General features: G+C 44.3%; 1 protein-coding gene across 7 annotated transcripts in view; it reads left to right on the plus strand.

The window, feature by feature from the left end:
• Nucleotides 1-470: 470 nt before the first annotated feature.
• Nucleotides 471-17725, plus strand: part of LONRF2 (LON peptidase N-terminal domain and ring finger 2) — an 88356-nt gene continuing 71101 nt past the window's right edge. For 4 of the 7 annotated variants that reach the window (XR_009566100.1, XR_009566101.1, XM_060309139.1 and 1 more), the window contains exon 1: nt 11058-11824. Coding sequence is in view for 3 of the 7 variants with exons in the window: in XM_060309139.1 (XP_060165122.1) it covers nt 11149-11824 (676 nt within the window). In the remaining 4 variants the exon portion in view is untranslated. Of the gene's footprint in view, nt 597-1846; nt 2045-11057; nt 11825-12347; nt 13459-16247; nt 16700-17725 lie in introns of those variants that run through there. The other 3 variants (XM_060309142.1, XM_060309140.1, XM_060309141.1) reach the window with 3 other exon arrangements.

The following is a 17725-nucleotide window of genomic DNA, read 5'->3' on the forward strand; positions in this document are numbered from 1 at the left end:
CACATGTCTTTCACTGCGTCCTTGAGGCACACAGCAATTTCACGGGAGCTGGGAAATGTAATTCCTGCCTTGAGAGACATTTCCTGGTGACAACTCCCAAATTCGTGGTGAATGTTGACAAATCCATAATAATCCGTATGGAAGCATAGTGCTTTACCATTTACAAAGCATTTTAATGTAAATAATGACGTGAAGTAGGCCTGAAAGGTTTATGATCACTATATCATAAAGGGAGAAATAGCTTCAGAGGAGTTGACTTACTCAAGGTTGTACAGCTAGACTTCCGGTTTCAGGCCCAGTGTGTAAAAAGGGCTTGGAAGTTGTCGTTCCTATTGTTACAACAAGAAAAACTCTGAGAAAACTGAAAATAAACACCTTTCCTTAATACTCGTCAAAGAATCATGAGATGGGTGAATACGGAGATTCTCAGCTGAGATCAACTTACCTGTAGCAGAAACCACCAGAGCCGTGGACCGGTAGGATCACTTACGTGGTAATCCTGACAAATTGCTGGAGGTTGAGTGTGAGCTACCAGGCATTCTTATGATGAAGAGTCAAGAAAAATCTCCTCCTGGCTCTGCAGATAGAGGAGAAAGGTAACCATTTTGAACTATGCCCAGAGCACCCACCGTAACAAAGGGCTACTAGCTAGAGTGAAAGACTTCACCAGAGCCTTATCCCACGTAGGAGATGGGCATTTACCCAATTCCAGCCCCCTCAAGCCTTCCTGTCTCACCTCAGGGGTAAAAAAAAAAAAACAGCTAAGAAACACCTGTAAAGGTGACAGCCTGGAGACACAGGCCCACTAAAAGACTGAGGTTTAAAGCTACAATTGTAGAATGCCACCCCCTCCCCACGCCCTGCCTCTACAGCACCAGAAATCAAATACAATGACTCTGAGTTACAGCTGGGAGAGCTGCAAGGCACAGACTCTGTTTAAGGAGTAGTTCTAGGGAAGCCCAGGGACAAGAGAGGAGGTAGCAGCAAGGACCCTGGAGGAAGCTGGAGCCTCCAGCACCTATGGCTGCAGCAAACATTACACACAGCCCAGCTGCTCACAGGTTACCGTACATCCTAACATGAAAGGCCTTCTACCTCGGTTCCTATAACCTGATGTACATTATGTCTGGATTTTTAACCAAAAAATTGCAAGGCATGCTAAAAGATAATTTTTTTAAAAAAAACCCACAACAATATGAAGAGCATCAGAACCAGACTCAGATACGACACAAATGTTGGAATTCTCAGGCAGGGAATTTAAAATAACCAATTAATACGTGGAGGGCTCTAATGGAAAAAGTAGACATCATGAAAGAACAGATAGGTAGTGTAAGCAGAGAGATGGAAACTCTGAGAAAAATCAAAAGGAAATGCTAGGAATCCACAGAAGTGTAACAGTGTAATGCCTCTGATGGCTTCCCAGTAGACTGGGCACTACATATGAAGCAGTATAGTGTTATTTGAAGGTGGACTCAGATTAATTATACATGTATATTGTAAACTTGAGGGCAACTGCTAAACAATATAAAAAGAAAATGTAATTGATATTCTAAGAGAAGAGAAATTGGAATCACATTAAAATGTTCAAAACCAGAAGAAAAAAAGAACAAGCACAATGAATAGAAAAGCTACAAACATATTTATCCAACTGTATGAGTAATAAGTATAAATGTGAATGGTCAAAATACACTAATTAAAAGACAGGGATTGCCAGGGTGGATGAAAAAGACCCAGCTACATGTGTACAATAAACCCATTTTGAGTGTAAGGATTATACAACTAGCGACTATCTGAACCAAGCAGACTCTCATGCTTTAACTTCAATCCACTTGTCTTCTTCCCACAGCACATGCCGTCGATGAATTACAGAGGCAAGTACAGTTTCTAGGAAAAGCGGAGCCTCCCCACACCTCCGACGTTTATGTCAAAGGGGATAAACTAGGCCCTCATTCTCCTGAAAAGCCCTTGAGGGCTTGCTGTGATTGCCAACAGGATAGTGGATTAAATAAACCTAACTCCTGCTCCCCCTGCGAGGAAGCCTCAGGTCAGTTACCTGTTACAGGAAAGAATGTTTTAAATGGATGGATCTCCTATCTCCTGCTCTCCTTCACCCCCTACCACTCACTCCCCTCCTCACCCACGACCGAGTGACCCTCAAGGGCAGGGACTGTTTCCATTTATTCCCGTAGCTCCTGAGCCTGAACAAATACTTAATGAATGCTCCCTTGACTTAGCACAGTCGTTCTGAGCATGGCGTTTTTCTACAGGAACGCTCGCTGACCCCCTTGGCTACCCACCTGTTGCACGCCTGGCACCGCTGCAGCAGCGTCGGACCTCCCTTCTCCCCAGCTGCCAGCATTCACTGGGAGTCAGTCATGAACTAAGCTGCTTCCACGCCACCCCATCCTAAAGACTCATGAGCGTCTTTTCTCCTTCCCACCCTCCCCATCCCATAACTGGAGGACAGGGATGCTAAAGAGGGAACATCTGCCTCATAAGAAAGCTGCCAATTTCTCCATGCATGTTCTCAGCTATTGGTTACCTTTTTCCTTAGGAAAAGAACAATAACAATTTGCCCTTTCTTTCATCTCTTAAAATAACTTGAGTGTAAGATATACTCTAGAGCCTTCTGTACATGATAGCAAAACTGATCTGTGAACATTTGCAGTTCAATTAGGATCAGGCGACAGCACTTTGGAAATAAGAATATGAGAATCTCATCTTGAGCCAGGCAGATTGGCCGCTCCACCTTAGGGTCCAGAGGCCCAGATGAGCTCCTGCAGGTCCAGTGGTTTAAGGAGGAGAGATAGATACACCGCTGAGCTGAGCAGGAGGAGCTGGGCACAAACAGGAAGAAGAAAGGAAGTAGGGCCCCCGTTCCCACCCTTGTTCCTGGTAATGAGCTCCAGCTGCCTCTCATTAAAGTAGTGCTTTGTGGCTGGTGAGGATACCCCTTAAAAACCATTGCTCAAGGCCTTCACAGAAAATGCTGAAAATCCAGGTGCTGAAGAAGAGTATTCCTTTTACCTTCCTCTTACACCCTTGATACAAGAAATAGATTTGAACACTTTGGTTGTCTTAGGTAGATACCTCAGCATAGAATTTCTGGGCCACAGATATTTTTTAATGAAAAGGAAAAAACCAATGTTACGACTTTAGGGAAGTTTCTAAAAGGCAAAAAAACTAGAACCAACCTCCACGTTACATAGAGAATATAAGTAAAGAGTTGGCCATAAAGAGATTACACTGCAAAATTATTTGGAAACTAGAAGGATGGTAATAAAAATAGCAGCTGTATATTCTCTAGTCTTCAGTTGGTTAGATATTAGGTAATTATGACCAAAAGCTGTAGTCTTCTGAGCCAGGGCCCACCCCATAAAAAGGTGTGGTTACCCTGCCCAGGCCAGGAGGGCTGGGAAACCCCAGGACATCAGGGTTTTTTCCTGGGAAGAAAGAACTGACAACCTGTTCCCTTCTCCCCCAGCATATCTGCATGAAACCTCATGATTCATTTTAATTTACTTTCTGATGTTTCACAATTTTGGCATCCCTGTTGATGGTATCTCACTGATCTTAAAAATAGCCAAATATGAAAACACATAAAATTTTGGATAAAGCGAAAGTGCTTTCTGAGGAGGGAAGTGTGGACGACCTCTGACCTGAACTTCCAAGCATAAGAAGATGGACAGGATAGCAGAAGTGAGAATATCCAGTTTACAGTTGGGAACATCAAAGGTGCACAAGTTAAGGGGGTCCTTGGGCCACTGCTGACTCATAAGCCATCAGGTTGTAGCAGTTTCTCTGCCAGCTTTGTTCACCAGTTTCCTCCAGGGGGCGCTGTCTCCTATTCTAGTGCCCGCTAAACCCAGGTTCCCTTTGTGTACACAGGGAAGCTCACCAAGGTGGTCTTAGAAGCTGCAATGAAGGTGGTCACAAAACAGTACTCTTCTGAAATTAGGCCCAGGATGTACATGGTCGGATTTGCTCTGCTGAAGAGCAGGTAGAGGATAGGAAATCAAACTAAGTCTACGGAGAGGTTGCCAAAAATCTCTGAGCCAGGGAAATGGAAATTTTGTCTATTTTATTAAATCATAAGCTCTAAAAACAAACGGACAGCTTCCCTTCCAGAAGATAATTCTTAGTAAAAGACTGGAACCCCTTGCTTAGGTCTTTGTATGATGTCACCCAATTTTACTCTTGCTGGAACTTGCCTCAGTGATAGTTGGAGCGAATCCAGCCAACTCTGTATGCCTTGTTCTGAGGGGAATGGGGACCTGCTGTGGGCCCAGGGCGGCTGTTGTGTTTGCCAAGGGCTGTCCTCACCAGCAACTGTCAGCCTGAAAACACTCCTTGGGACGTTGGTGGGAGTTTCAGAAAAAGAAATCTTCTCTATTCCTGTCCAGCATCAACAAAACCCAGGTGAATAGCGTTCATTAGCAAGTTTTCTATTCCACAACTGCTCAAACTTGCAGGTAAGTTAATTATTCTACAGAAAGGTTTTCCTGCTTAATATTCAGAAAATATAGTAAAATCAAGATATGCAGAAAAGGCTTTGGGTGTGACAGTTTTCTGTGTATGCGCTTGTGTGTCTACCTGTACACACTGTTAACAAACAAAAATTTAACCGAGTAAAATTTAAAGGTCTAATTGGCTTTATTAAACGATTCATGAACTGGGCAGCATCCCATCTGGCAAGTAGAGAGGAGTTCTGAGGAGCTGTACAAAATGGAAGGCTTTTATAAGCAAAAGGAGGAAAAGAGTAGATTGCTTCAGGCTTAGGTAAGCTACCTATAGGGGACAGAAGGGACCTGTGTGGTAGATTGCCTCAGTGGTGCTGACAAGAAATTTCCATACTGACCGGTTAAGACGGGGTCCCCAACCCCTGGGCCACGGAACGGTACCAGTCCATGGCCTGTTAGGAACCGGGCCACACAGCAGGAGGTGAGTGGCAGGTGAGCGAGCGAAGCTTCTTCTGTATTTACAGCCGCTCCCCATCGCTCGCGTTACCGCCTGAGCTCCGCCTCCTGTCAGCATTACGGTGAGTTGTATACTTATTTCATTATATGCTACAATGTAACAGTAATAGAAATAAAGTGCACAATAAATGTAATGCGCTTGAATCATCCCGAAACCATCCCCCCCTCCCCGGTCCGTGAAAAAACTGTCTTCCATGAAACCGGTCCCTGGTGCCAAAAAGGTTGAGGACCGCTGGGTTAAGACTATATTCCTGGGGGAGGCTGTAACTGTAATTAGGTTAGGTATTAAGTTTGGTTTGCTGATGTGGGGCTTAGCACAAGTGATTCCATTTTGTTCTTTCTTTGTAACAATACACAGTCCATTCATCTATATCTATGTGTAACTTAGGTTGATTTCAGGAAGCCTACAGCTTCCATTCTTGGCAAACAGATACAAAATGTATGCTTTGTTTCTATGTGACCCACTGGCATTCTCCTTCCTTGAGAGCTTTGTGCTCTATACATTGGTTTTTTTTTGCTCCCCCCGTTATCATGTACACGCTTCAGTGACAGCCTTCAACCCTTGTTGCCCGAGATAATTGTCCTATGCAGGGAAGCCACAACATCCTGTTGATTCTGCCTTCCCCGTATTGATGGAAAATGTCATTGAAAATGTAGGTGGGAATCCGCATGTGAACCCGGTCACCTGGGGAGGCCTTGGTGGGTACAGTCCTTTACAGCCACACGTGAAGAGCAGGAAGGTGTATAGTGGCGGAGCCTAAGAAATGGGTAGTGGCCCCAGAAGAGCTATGAATGCAGATAATGCAGAATGGATGGGGTTGTTTTATGTCCAGTTTCTTTTTAGCCTACGCGCTTGTCTTTTCACCAGATGATTCTGGACAGTGGAAATCAACAGCTAGATGATCTATGAAACTAAGTTATATATTTGAGGACTACTTGGTGAAGATTTACCAGGACATGGTGGAAAGGATTTGTTGAGGGAAATTTCCACTGTAATGCTGCACATGCCCAGTTCAGGGAGTTCCAAGGGGAGAAAGGGCCACAGAGCTTTTGTCTGATCGATAGCCTCATTACCTGTCAGCCAGCGCCTCCATTAACACTAACAATGGCTTGTTTCTGCTTTTGGCAACAAGTTCCAAGCTGGTAGACTGACTGATGGTCATTTTCTACAGAAATGCACGCCATCGCCTGCTCACTGTGCATCTATGTCACAGACGGCTGGAATGTTTCCCATAGTTTATCTTTATCCCCATGAATCCTGAGGAGTCTGTGCCTGATTTTTAAAAACTGTCTGACAAAGGCCAGTATATAGGCACAGGGATCAGCGATGTTTCCTACAGTTTCACTTCACCTATAGGAATTCCTCATCCATCATTTATAATGCTTAGAGAGTCCTACTCATTTGAGCATTACCATGTTTTCTCAATATAAGTGTAGTGTGAGTATAATTGTGAAAATAAGGAACAAGCATCCTCAGTGCCCATCAAGGGCTGGCATCAGAGTTTATCAGTGAGTAGGGGGGTTTCCAAATACCAAACATTTCATTTTGGTTCCTTCCCTGTCTCGGCGTATGATTAATTACTTCATCCTTGTGTGCTCCCTAGTTTTTTCCTGTAGGAATAATAATATTGGGTGGGCCAAAAAGTGCCTTCGGTTTTTAAGTAAAAATAGAAAACACATTTTTCATTTTCACCAAGAACTTTATTGAACAATGTATTCACCCTTTTGTTCCACTACCTTCTGCCATTTTTCAGGCAACTTCATAATTCCATCTTCCCAAAACTTTTCATCTTTTTGAGCAAAGAACTGTTCCAGGTGCCTTTTACAGTCTTCCAGGAAGTTGAAATTTTTTCCATTAAGAGAATTTTGTAAAGACCGAAATAAATGGAAATCCAAAGGTGCTGTGTCTGGTGAATATGGCAGAAGAATCAGAACTTCCCAGACGAGCTGCAACAGTTTCTGCCTGGTCATCAAAGAAACGTGCGGTCTTGCGTTATCCTGATGGAAGATTATGCGTTTTCTGTTGACTAATTCTGGACCCTTTTCATCGAGTGCCGCTTTCAGTTGGTCTAATTGGGAGCAGTCCTTGTTGGAATTAATCGTTTGGTTTTCCTGAAGGAGCTCATAATACAGGACCCCCTTCCAACCCCACCATATACACAACATCACCTTCTTTGGATGAAGACCGGCCTTTGGTGTGGTTGGTGGTGCTTCATTTCACTTGCCCCGTGATCTCTTCCATTCCACATTGTTGTACAGTATCCACTTTTCATCACCCGTCACAATTTGTTTTAAAAACAGAACGTTTTCATTACATTTCAGTAGAGAATTGCTGCAGAAATATGGTCAAGAAGGTTTTTTTCACTTATGTGGAACCCAAACATCGAAGCGACTCACACAACAAGCTGGTGCAGATGATTTTCAATGCTTGACTTGGACATTTTGAGTATGTCGGCTATCTCCTGCGTGGTATAACGTTGATTGTCTTCAATTATTGTTTCGATCTGATTGCTATCCACTTCAACTGTTCTACCCAACCATGGAGCATTGTCCAGCGAGAAATCCCCAGCACGAATTTTGCAAACCACTTTTGACACATTCGATCAGTCACAGCACCTTCTCCATACACTGCACAAGTCTTTTTGTGCATTTCAGTTGCGTTTTTACCTTTCTTGAAATAATAAAGCATAATATGCCGAGAACGTTGCCTTTTTTCTTCCATCTTCAATATTAAAATGGCTACACAAAAATTCACCAATTTTGATGTCTTTTTAAAATGCACGCTGATATGACAGCTGGCACATTCAATCTAACAAAATTGTTTTGAATGAAGTTAAAGACAGCTAAGTGCGTCTAGAGCCATCTTACAGAAAAAAACGAACCTTTTGGCCCACCCAGTACAAGGTACCAAGATGGGATGTTATGCTACAAAACCTACTGATGTGTCCTCAAATCTTAGTGTCCAGGAGGTGATACAGGCTAAAAATGTACTTAAGAGCTAAAAGATCTTAGATGCTTTAGTAAATAATAAAGCTCTAGAATTTAATAACGGAAGTAGAATATTTTGGTTTTATTTTTCACTTTGAGGTTGATAAATAAATACCATGAGACCTTCCAAAATACTGTTACTCAGTGCGCCTGTCAGAAACAGAAGGATGCATTCATTGAATACAGCATTATCATTATTCTCATCATCATTACTATCAAAAAATAACCACTCTGGAGTGCTTGCTGTGGAGCGCAGGCTTTAGTAGTTGCAGCACACAGGCTCAGTAGTTGCAGCACATGGGCCCTTAGAACGCACAAGCTTTAGTAGTTGTGGCATATGGGCTCAGTAGTTGTGGCTCATGGGCTCTAGAGCACAGGCTCAGTAGTTGTTGTGCATGGACTTAGTTGTTCTGCGGCATGTGGGATCTTCCTGGATCCACGTGTGGATTGAACCCATGTCCCCTGCATTGGCAGGCAGAATCTTAACCACTGCGCCACCAGGGAAGCCCACCCCGTACATTTTGAAGCTCCATTATTAGGCACATGCTTGTTTAGGATTGTTCTGTCCTCTTGACCAATTGACCCCTTTATCACTATGAAATGGCCATCTTTTCTCCTAGTAATATTCTTGGCTATGAAATCTCCTTGGTCAGATATCAGTGTAGTCACTATCCCCTTATTTTGGTAAGGGTTAAGATGAAACAACTTTTTGTATCCTTTTACCTTTAACTTATTTGTATCTTCTTATTTAACTTTTACCTTTTACTTATATGTATCTTTGTTTTGGAAGCAGCGTATATTTGGACCTTCCTTTTATATACAATTTGACAATGTTGCCTTTTAATTATAGTGGTTCGACCATTAATATTTAATTAACATGGATTGATATGGTTGAGTTTCAGTCTACCATCTTGCTCTTTGTTTTCTATTCATCTCCTCTGTTTTTATTCCCCCTTCTCCTCTTTTTCTTCATTCTTTTGGGTTAATAGACTTTATTTTTGTAGAATAATTCCAGTTATCTCGTTTGTTGGACGTTCAACTATAAATATTGTGTTATCTAGGTGGCTGCTTTAGGGTTTGGAGTATGTATCTTTAGCTCACTACAATATTCCTTCAAGTGACTACACCATCTCACATGCAGGATTAGAACTTTGTAGCCCTCTGTTTTTCCTATACTGGCCTTTGTGCTATTTCTGTCACGTACTTTATTTCTGCATGTTATAAATCTCACAATATATTGTTATTTTTACTTTACACACTTCTTGCTCTCAGCAGGCATACCTCCGAACAGCGTCTCCTTTCTGTTCTTTTGCTAGAAATTTGTCTAAAAGAACAAATAAGATCCGAGATCATAAGGTTTCATAGTCCTTAGTGTAGAGTCTGTTGCAACAATTTTAACTACTCAAAAGCTGCCCTCCAACCCCCGGCAGCTTCCCGGTTGTTGGTGGTGAATTTGTTGGATAAGCAACCTTCAAATCCAAGTGAATTACTACATAAAGAGAGTAGATGAAAACCCAAAGAGTGATGTAAAAGAGAGTTTGGACCCATTCAGTAATGAGGAACAGATCAAAACCTAGTTTGACTACAACCGTTATCAGTCAAAATAGAAAGCTGAGGAGAAAAATCATTCATGGAAAGGTGGGAGGTGGCAGATGGAGGGGGTGGCAGGGGGATTTGCTCTGCATGTTTCTTTATCATGGGACTAGGAGGCTGGCCAAAGTTGTCTCCGTTTCCGTTTTACGGACTCATCTAAAATTTTCTCACCTCACTTAATGAGGCATTTCCCTTCTTCCAAGCCAGATTTGATGGGAGTATCTTATATTTTCTTTAGCCAATTTTAGATGTAGAAAAACTTCACAAATTTAGAATGAAGACATTTCGACTTGAAATAATGAACAGTACGGATTTTGGAATACTATAATGCATTTTATCGCATTCAAATACATAGCATGAAACAGATGGCCGAGCACTAGGGAGAGAAGAGCAGGTTATGTGTAGTTTTTAATTCCCTCCTTCCAGCAACTTCTCTCTGTAGTACTGCACTGTAGGAGACAGTTTTAGAAATTCTATCTCTACTTTCCTATCAAGGACATAATACAATTTTCCATGTCTCAAATCCTTTCCAGTACTTAGTCTGGTATTTCCTCACATGCTATGTTAGAGTTCTGTCTAAATTAGAGCTCTAAAATGTCTCTAACATCTAGAGTTCCGTTAAGAAAAGCTTACTCATGAGATCCGATCAGCGCCCACTTCAGGCTTCCTGGTCATTTACCACAATTTCCTAAGTCAAAGCTAGGGTTACAGTGGTGTGCTGGGTAACGTTCCCTCAGTTCTGTCTGTCTCTTTCTCCTTCTCCAGTTATATTAAAAAATAATTGACATACATCATTATATAGGTTTAAGGCATACAGCATGATGGTTTGATTTACATATATGGTTGAAATGTTTACAATAGGTTCAGCTACCTTCCATCTTTTCATATAGATGCAAGAAAGAAAGGAAAAAAAGAAAAAACAAATTTTCTCCTTGGATGAGAACTCTTAGGATTTGCTCTCTTAACAACTTTCCCATATATGGTACAGCAGTGTTAGCTATAGTCATCATGCTGCACCTTACATCCCTGGTACTTATTTATCGGTTGTCTTTTTAACCACAACCGCAGGTGGGCTTGGCCAGGCCTTGGAGCTAGGCTGGCACTCGGTGCGGGGAGAAGGGGGCACGGCGGGCTGAAGACACCTGCTGCAGGCGCGGGGGCGGCAGCGGACGGCCAAGGAGCTGCGCGGGGCGGGCACAGAACGCGCGAGTCCAGGGCGCGTGGAGACGAGCGCGCACGCACACGCGCGCGCGGGGCCGCCCGGGGCGAGGAGGGACAGGGTTTGCGGAGACGCCGAACGAACGTGGAGGGGTCGCCGCCTTCCCGCCTGCGGCCCGGCTGCCTAAGCCAGGGGAGCTAGGAGGGCGTTCCCCGCGGGCCGGGGCTCGGCCGCGCCCACCGCGCCCGCCCGGCCCCCGGCCGCCCACGCCGCGTGGGAGACGCGGCCCCACCCCGCGCCCGACCCCGTTGGTGGTCGCGCGGCCCGCCGCGCACCGCCCACCCACAGACGCGCGTGGCTCTCGGGGAAGGCAGCGAGCATCCTCCCTTCTCCGTTCTTCCCTTCGGCCCTAGTCGCCGCAGCCCCGCGGTGATGAGCCCCGAGCCAGTCCCGCCGCCGCCCCCCTGTCGTGGCTGCGACTGCGGGGAGCCGCTCGCCCAGCGGGTGGAGAAGGGCGACGAGGCCTTCCGCGCGGGCGAGTACGAGACGGCGGCCGAGCTCTTCCGCTCCGCGCTGGCCGGCTTGGCGCGGCCCGACCGCGGCCTGTGCCTGCGGCTGGGGGACGCGCTGGCCCGCGCCGGCCGCCTCCCCGAGGCCCTGGGCGCGTTTCGCGGCGCCGCGCGGCTCGGGCCGCTGCGGCCCGACGAGCTGGGGGAGCTGGCGAGCGGCCTGGCGTGTGTCCCGGGCCCGCGCGAGCGGCGGTCGTCGGTGGGGAAGCCGGGCCGCGCCCCCGGGGAGGCGCCGAGCGGGGAGCCGTCGGCCTCGGTGCCCGCGGCGCCTCGGGACCTGCTGGACTGCCCGCGCTGCCAGCGGCTGCTGCACAAGCCGGTGACGCTGCCGTGCGGGCTCACGGTGTGCAGGCGCTGCGCTGAGCCGGGGCCGGGCCGGCCGCCGGTGCGCCGCGTCAACGTGGTGCTGAGCGGCCTGCTGGAGAAGTGCTTCCCGGCCGAGTGCCGGGCGCGCAGGCTGGCGGGCCAGGTGCAGATCCTGCAACGCCAGCAGCAGCCCGAGGCCGCTCTGCTCAGGTGCCACCAGGCCCTGGACCTCGGTAAGCGGGCGCGGGGGCTGGGCCACCTACACGCTCGCCTGTTGAGGGGCAGGGCCGGGACGGGAGAGCTGGGTTCGGCCGGCGGGGCTCTTGTGCTGTCTGGAGGCGGTGAGGCGAAGAGTAGGGGCCAGTTGCACCTGCGGGCTGTCTTTTCCAGGACCTCCGTGGCCTTCCTGAGCCGCCCTGTGAGGCCAGCACTGCTTTTCACCCTATCTCAGCCGTATAGGAGTGGGGGGAGGGCCAAGGGTTTTAATTCGTCTTGCAGGGAAATGCAAATAGCTAACACCCTCGTGTGTTACAAGAAGGTGACACTCCCGGGCTATCGCAAGAAGATAGCCTTGTGATTTGGGGATTTGCTGGTGCAAATGCTTTGGGGATTCAGCTGGCGCATCCAGGAAGGATGCTCTTACACTCCACCGTTTGGCCCTGACCTCCCTTCTCTCTCAAAGGCTGTTAGATGTCGTAATGGTGTGAGTAGCTTTTTAGATGGTTATATACTAACTAGTAGTCTGGTGTATTTTATCTTTTAAACTAGAGTCTGTGACCAGCAGCAGCCGCTTCCCGCCCAGCCACCACCTGTTAAGAATATATAATTTAAAGGAAGCCCAAACTTCGGTCCTGGTCCTTGCGTTTGACTCTGAATGAGTATGCTCTATTGACAGTTGTTTGGGGTGGAGAATGTGTGGATGGAGGGTGATTTGTTTTCTGAATTCGCTGGTTTTGAAACAGGGTTGTGTGTGCATGACTGAAATCTGTAGTCAAGAAGACTTGGTTTAATGTTTTGTTACTAAGAGTCTTATTGTGTGCTCTAGTCATTATGCATTTTATTGTAAACTAGGGTTAAGGTTTTCTCTTTTAGAAGGCACACCTGTATCCAAATTGGGAGATTCTCTGCTGGAATCGGGCAGTTAAATTGCTTTATGTAGCAAATAATTGGTACCGTATTTGAAACCAACATATCCGTACTTTAACAGGCTGTGTATTTTTTAGTTTTCAATTATTTATGTATCAGTATATATGGTGTAGAGCCACACTATTCAGTAGAAATACTGTATAAGCCACATATGGTACTTTACGTTTTCTGTTAACCCATTTAAAAAAGGTGAAAAGTAGCAGGTGAAATTCATTTTAAAAATATTTTTAACCCTATACCTTCAAAATGTTATTTCAACATATCTTTAATGTAAAAAAATCCAGCTTTTACTTTCTCAGTAAATCTTCGAAATTCATTGTGTATTTTACATTTGCTACCCACCCCGATTTGGATACTAAATTTTCATCAGAAGTACTTCCTCTATGTTTAGATTTCTTAAAATTTAGAGTTGAAAAAGTGGATTCTCATGTTGGTGTCGTTCCAAATTAACTTAAAAGTTATCCTCTAACTGAAGAGTATCCGTTTTTAAAAATTCTACTAGTTAAAATAAAAAATAACTCAGTTCCTTTGTTGCCCTAGACCTCTCTCTCGTTTTCACTAGCCACATGTGTCCAACAGCTACTGTTGTAGACAGCACAAGTACAGAACCTTAAAAAACAATTGCTGGAAATGTAACAGATCACAATACCAACTCTTGGAGAAGATTTAGAAAATGAGGACTATTGTATGCGGCTGATGGGCCTGCATAGTTATACCCCTGGTACGTTGTTTGGCAGTATCTGAAAATGTTAATTATGACCTTTGGCCAAGCAGCTTCAATGAGATACAAGCATATGTGCACTGAAAAAATGTATACAGGGGTGTACAAGAGCATATATACATCATTAGAGATAGCCCTAAGTGGAACTCAAATGTCCAAAAGGAACAGAATGAATAAGTAAATATATTGTGATGTCTTTGTGGAATACTACATAGAAAGAAAATAAGCCAACTTCAGTTACATACTACAGTGTGGATGAATCACATAATGTTAATTGAAAGCCAGACTCAAAAGCATTTTTAATACATGATTATATTTATCTGTAAGTCCAAACAGGCAAAATTACTATGGCATGTTAGAAGCAAGTAAGGGCAGTGACTACCTTGGGGAAGAAAAAGGGGAATGTTACTGTGAGTAAGTATGGGAGGGACTTGCGTGGTAGTGGTAATGTTCTGTTCCTTGACCTAGACGGTGGATGCACAGGTGTGTTCACTTTGTGATAATTCATTGTATTTTCCATTTATATATTAGACCTCAATTTAAAAGTTTTAAAAACATGGATTATTGCAGTCAATTCATCATGAGAACTTTATTCAGTATCCATTTTCCACTGAAAGATTGGAAAAGAAAGCCAAGTTTCTCTAGTTTAAAAATTTATAGAAAAAAGTTAACTTAGTAATGAATTAGCTCCCAAGAGAGGTTTTGTTATAGTAAAAAGGTTACAAATATTTGGATTTGGAAATGCCTGTGTTTAGACCCAGCCTGACCCTTAGTTATTTTGTGACCATAGCCAAGGGTGGTAATCATTAATGCTGTTCCCCAAATGTTTGTATCTTTATAGCCTCTCCAAACAAGTACGATTGCATTCCTCGCCTGCTTGTGGTTGGGTAGAGCCATGTGACTAATTTTGGCCAATAAGTTGCGAGTGGAATTCAAAATAACTGTATGTTAAAACAGAAATAAACATATGAAAAGATAACTCAATAGATAACTCTCTGTTAAGAAGAACCAAATGGGTATTCTAGACCTGGAAAATACGGTATTTGAAGTTGAGAATTAGACGGATTTGAAAACAGGCTGGACACATCCGAAATCAGGATGGGAACACTCAGGAACAAGCCAATAGACAATATCCAAGCTGAATCACAGAGGAAAAAAACAGAGCATAAGAGAAATGGGGGACACAGAGAAAAGTTCTAAAATCTGTTTAATACGAGCCCCCGAAGAGGAGAGAGGGAGAAGGGGCAAGTGAAATATTTGAAGGAAAAATGGCTGAGAATTTTCTAGATCTGATGGGAAACTTTAAGTCACTGAACCAAGAGGCTCAGTAAGCCCAACAGGATAAACACAAGCATTCACTTCACACAACAAACAAAACGTATCTAAGTATCTTACAGCCCAGTTACTGAAAATCAAACATAAAGAGACATTTAAAAGCACTTAGAGAAGGCAGGATATATTTCCTTGAAAGGAGCCAGAATAAGACTGATAGCTGACTTTTCAACAAAATTATTAAAACTAGAAGATAATGGAGTAACATCTTGAAAGTGATGAAAGAGGGGAAAGAAAAACCTACCTGGCATTCTTTACCCCGATGAAAAATATCTGTCAGAAATGAAGGCAAAATTAAGATGCTTAAATGCAGGTAAATAATAGGAAGGACTTTTACTGCCATTACAGTTGCGTGAAGTACTGAGCGGAATTCTTCAGGTTAAAGGAAAATGGTGCAGATGGTAGCATGGAACTAAAGGAAGGAATGAAGATCACTAGACAGAGTAAATACATGAAAAAATATAAGAGAATATTGATTATTTCAAACTCTTTCCCTCTCCTCGGGACTTCCTGTTCTCTGACACATAACAGTATTGAAATTAGGCCAATTAAGAACCCTAAAATGGCCTCTAAGTGTTCAAGTGAAAGGAAGAGTCATGCATCTCACTTTAAATCAGAAGCTAGAAATATTTAAGCTTAATGAGGAAAGCATGTTGAAAGCTGAGACAGGGCAAAAGCTTGGCCTCTTGTGCCAAACACCTAGCCAAGCTGTGAATGCAAAGGAAGAGTTCTTGAAGGATATTAAAAGAGCTACTACAGTGAACACATGAATGATAAAGTGAAACAGCCTTATTGCTGATATGCAGAGCGTTATAGGGGTCTGGATAGAGCACACCAGCCTCAACATTGCCTAAAGCCAAAGCCTAATCGAGAGCAAGGCCCTAACTCTCTTTAATTCTATGAAGATTGAGAGGTAAGGAAGCTGCAGAAGAAAACTCTGAAGCTAGCAGAGTTTGGTGCATGAGGTTTAAGGAAAGAAGCTGTCTCCATAACATAAAAGTGCAAGGTGAAGTGTTGATGTAGAAGCTGCAGCAAGTTATCCAGAAGGTCTAGCCAAGATCATTAATGAAGATGCTACACCAAACAACAGATTTTCAATGTAGACGAAGTACCCTTCTATTAGAAGGAGGTGCCATTTAGGACTTTCATAGCTAGAGAGGAGAAGTCAATGCCTGTCTTCAAAGCTTTAAAGGACTGGCTGCCTCTCTTGTTAAGGGCTAATGCAGCTGGGGATTTTAAGTTGAATCCAGTGCTCCTTTACCATTCTGAAAATCCTAGGGCCCTTAAGAATTATGCTACATTTACTCTGCCTGTGGTCTATAAGTGAAACAACAAACTCTGGACGACAACACATCTGTTTACAACATGGTTTACTGAATATCTTAAGCCCACTGTGGGTACCTGCTGCTCAGAAAAAAGATTCCTTTCAAACTATTACTGCTCATTGACAATGCACCTGGTCACCCAAGAGCTCTGATGGAGATGTACAAAGAGATTAATGTTGTTTTCATGCCAGCTAACACAATACCCATTTTGCAGCCCAAGGATCAAGGAGTAATTTCAACTTTCAAGTCTTACTATTGAAGAAATACATTTCGTAAGGCTATAGCTGCCAGATAAAGTGACTTCTCAGGTGGATCTGGGCAAAGGAAATTGAAAATCTTCTGGAAAGGACGCACGATTCTAGGTGCTGTTAAGAACATTCGTGATTCATAAGAAGAGGTACAAATGTCAACATTCACGGGAGTTTGGAAGAAGTTGACTCCAACCCTCATGGATGACTTTGAGGGGTTCAAGACTTCATGGAGGAAGTCACTGCAGATGTGGTGGAGACAGCAAGAGAACTAGAATTAGAAGTGGAACCAGAAGATGTGACTGAATTCCTGCCATCTCAGGATAAAACTAGTAGGTGAGTTGCTTCTTAAGGATGAGCAAAGAAGGTGATTTCTTGGGCTTCCCTGGTGGCGCAGTGGTTGAGAGTCCGCCTGCCGATGCAGGGGACACGGGTTCGTGCCCCGGTCTGGGAAGATCCCACATGCCGTGGAGCGGCTGGGCCCGTGAGCCATGGCCGCTGAGCCTGCGCGTCCAGAGCCTGTGCTCCGCAACGGGAGAGGCCACAACAGTGAGAGAGGCCCACGTACTGCAAAAAAAAAAAAAAAAAAGTGATTTCTTGATATGGAATCTACTGGTGAAGATGTTGTGAAGATTGTTGAAACGATAACAGAGGACTTAGACTATTATGTAAACTTAGTTTATGAAGCAGCAGCAGGGTTTGAAAAGATTGATGCCAGTTTTGAAAGACATTCTGCCGTGGGTAAAATGCTGTGAAACAGCAGTGCATGCTGTGAGAAATTGCTTATGAAAGGAGGAGTCAGTCACTGTGGCATATGCTTCATTGTTTCATTTTAAGAAATTGCCACAGACACCTCAACTTCCAGCAGCCACCACCCTCATCAGCCAGCAGCCATCAGCTTCAAGGCAAGACTCTCCACCAGCAAAAAGATGATGGCTTGCTTGAGGCTCAGTTGATGGTTAGCATGTTTTTTAACAGTAAAGTTTTTTGTTTTTTGTTTTTTTTTTGCGGGACGCGGGCCTCTCACTGCTGTGGCCTCTCCCTTTGCGGAGCACAGGCTCCGGATGCGCAGGCTCAGCGGCCACGGCTCACGGGCCCAGTTGCTCCGCGGCACGTGGGATCTTCCCAGACCGGGGCACGAACCCGCGTCCCCTGCATCGGCAGGCGGACTCTCAACCACTGCGCCACCAGGGAAGCCCAACGGTAAAGTATTTTTAAATTAAGGTATACACATTGTTTTTTTTAGATATACTGCTATTGCACACTTGATAGACTATAATATAGTGTAAACAAAACTTTTATGTGCTCTGGAAACCAAAAAAATGTGTGACTTGCTTTATTGTGATGGTCTGGAACTGAACC

Source organism: Globicephala melas, chromosome 12, assembly GCF_963455315.2.
Source record: "Globicephala melas chromosome 12, mGloMel1.2, whole genome shotgun sequence".
NCBI classification, from domain to species: Eukaryota; Metazoa; Chordata; class Mammalia; order Artiodactyla; family Delphinidae; genus Globicephala; species Globicephala melas.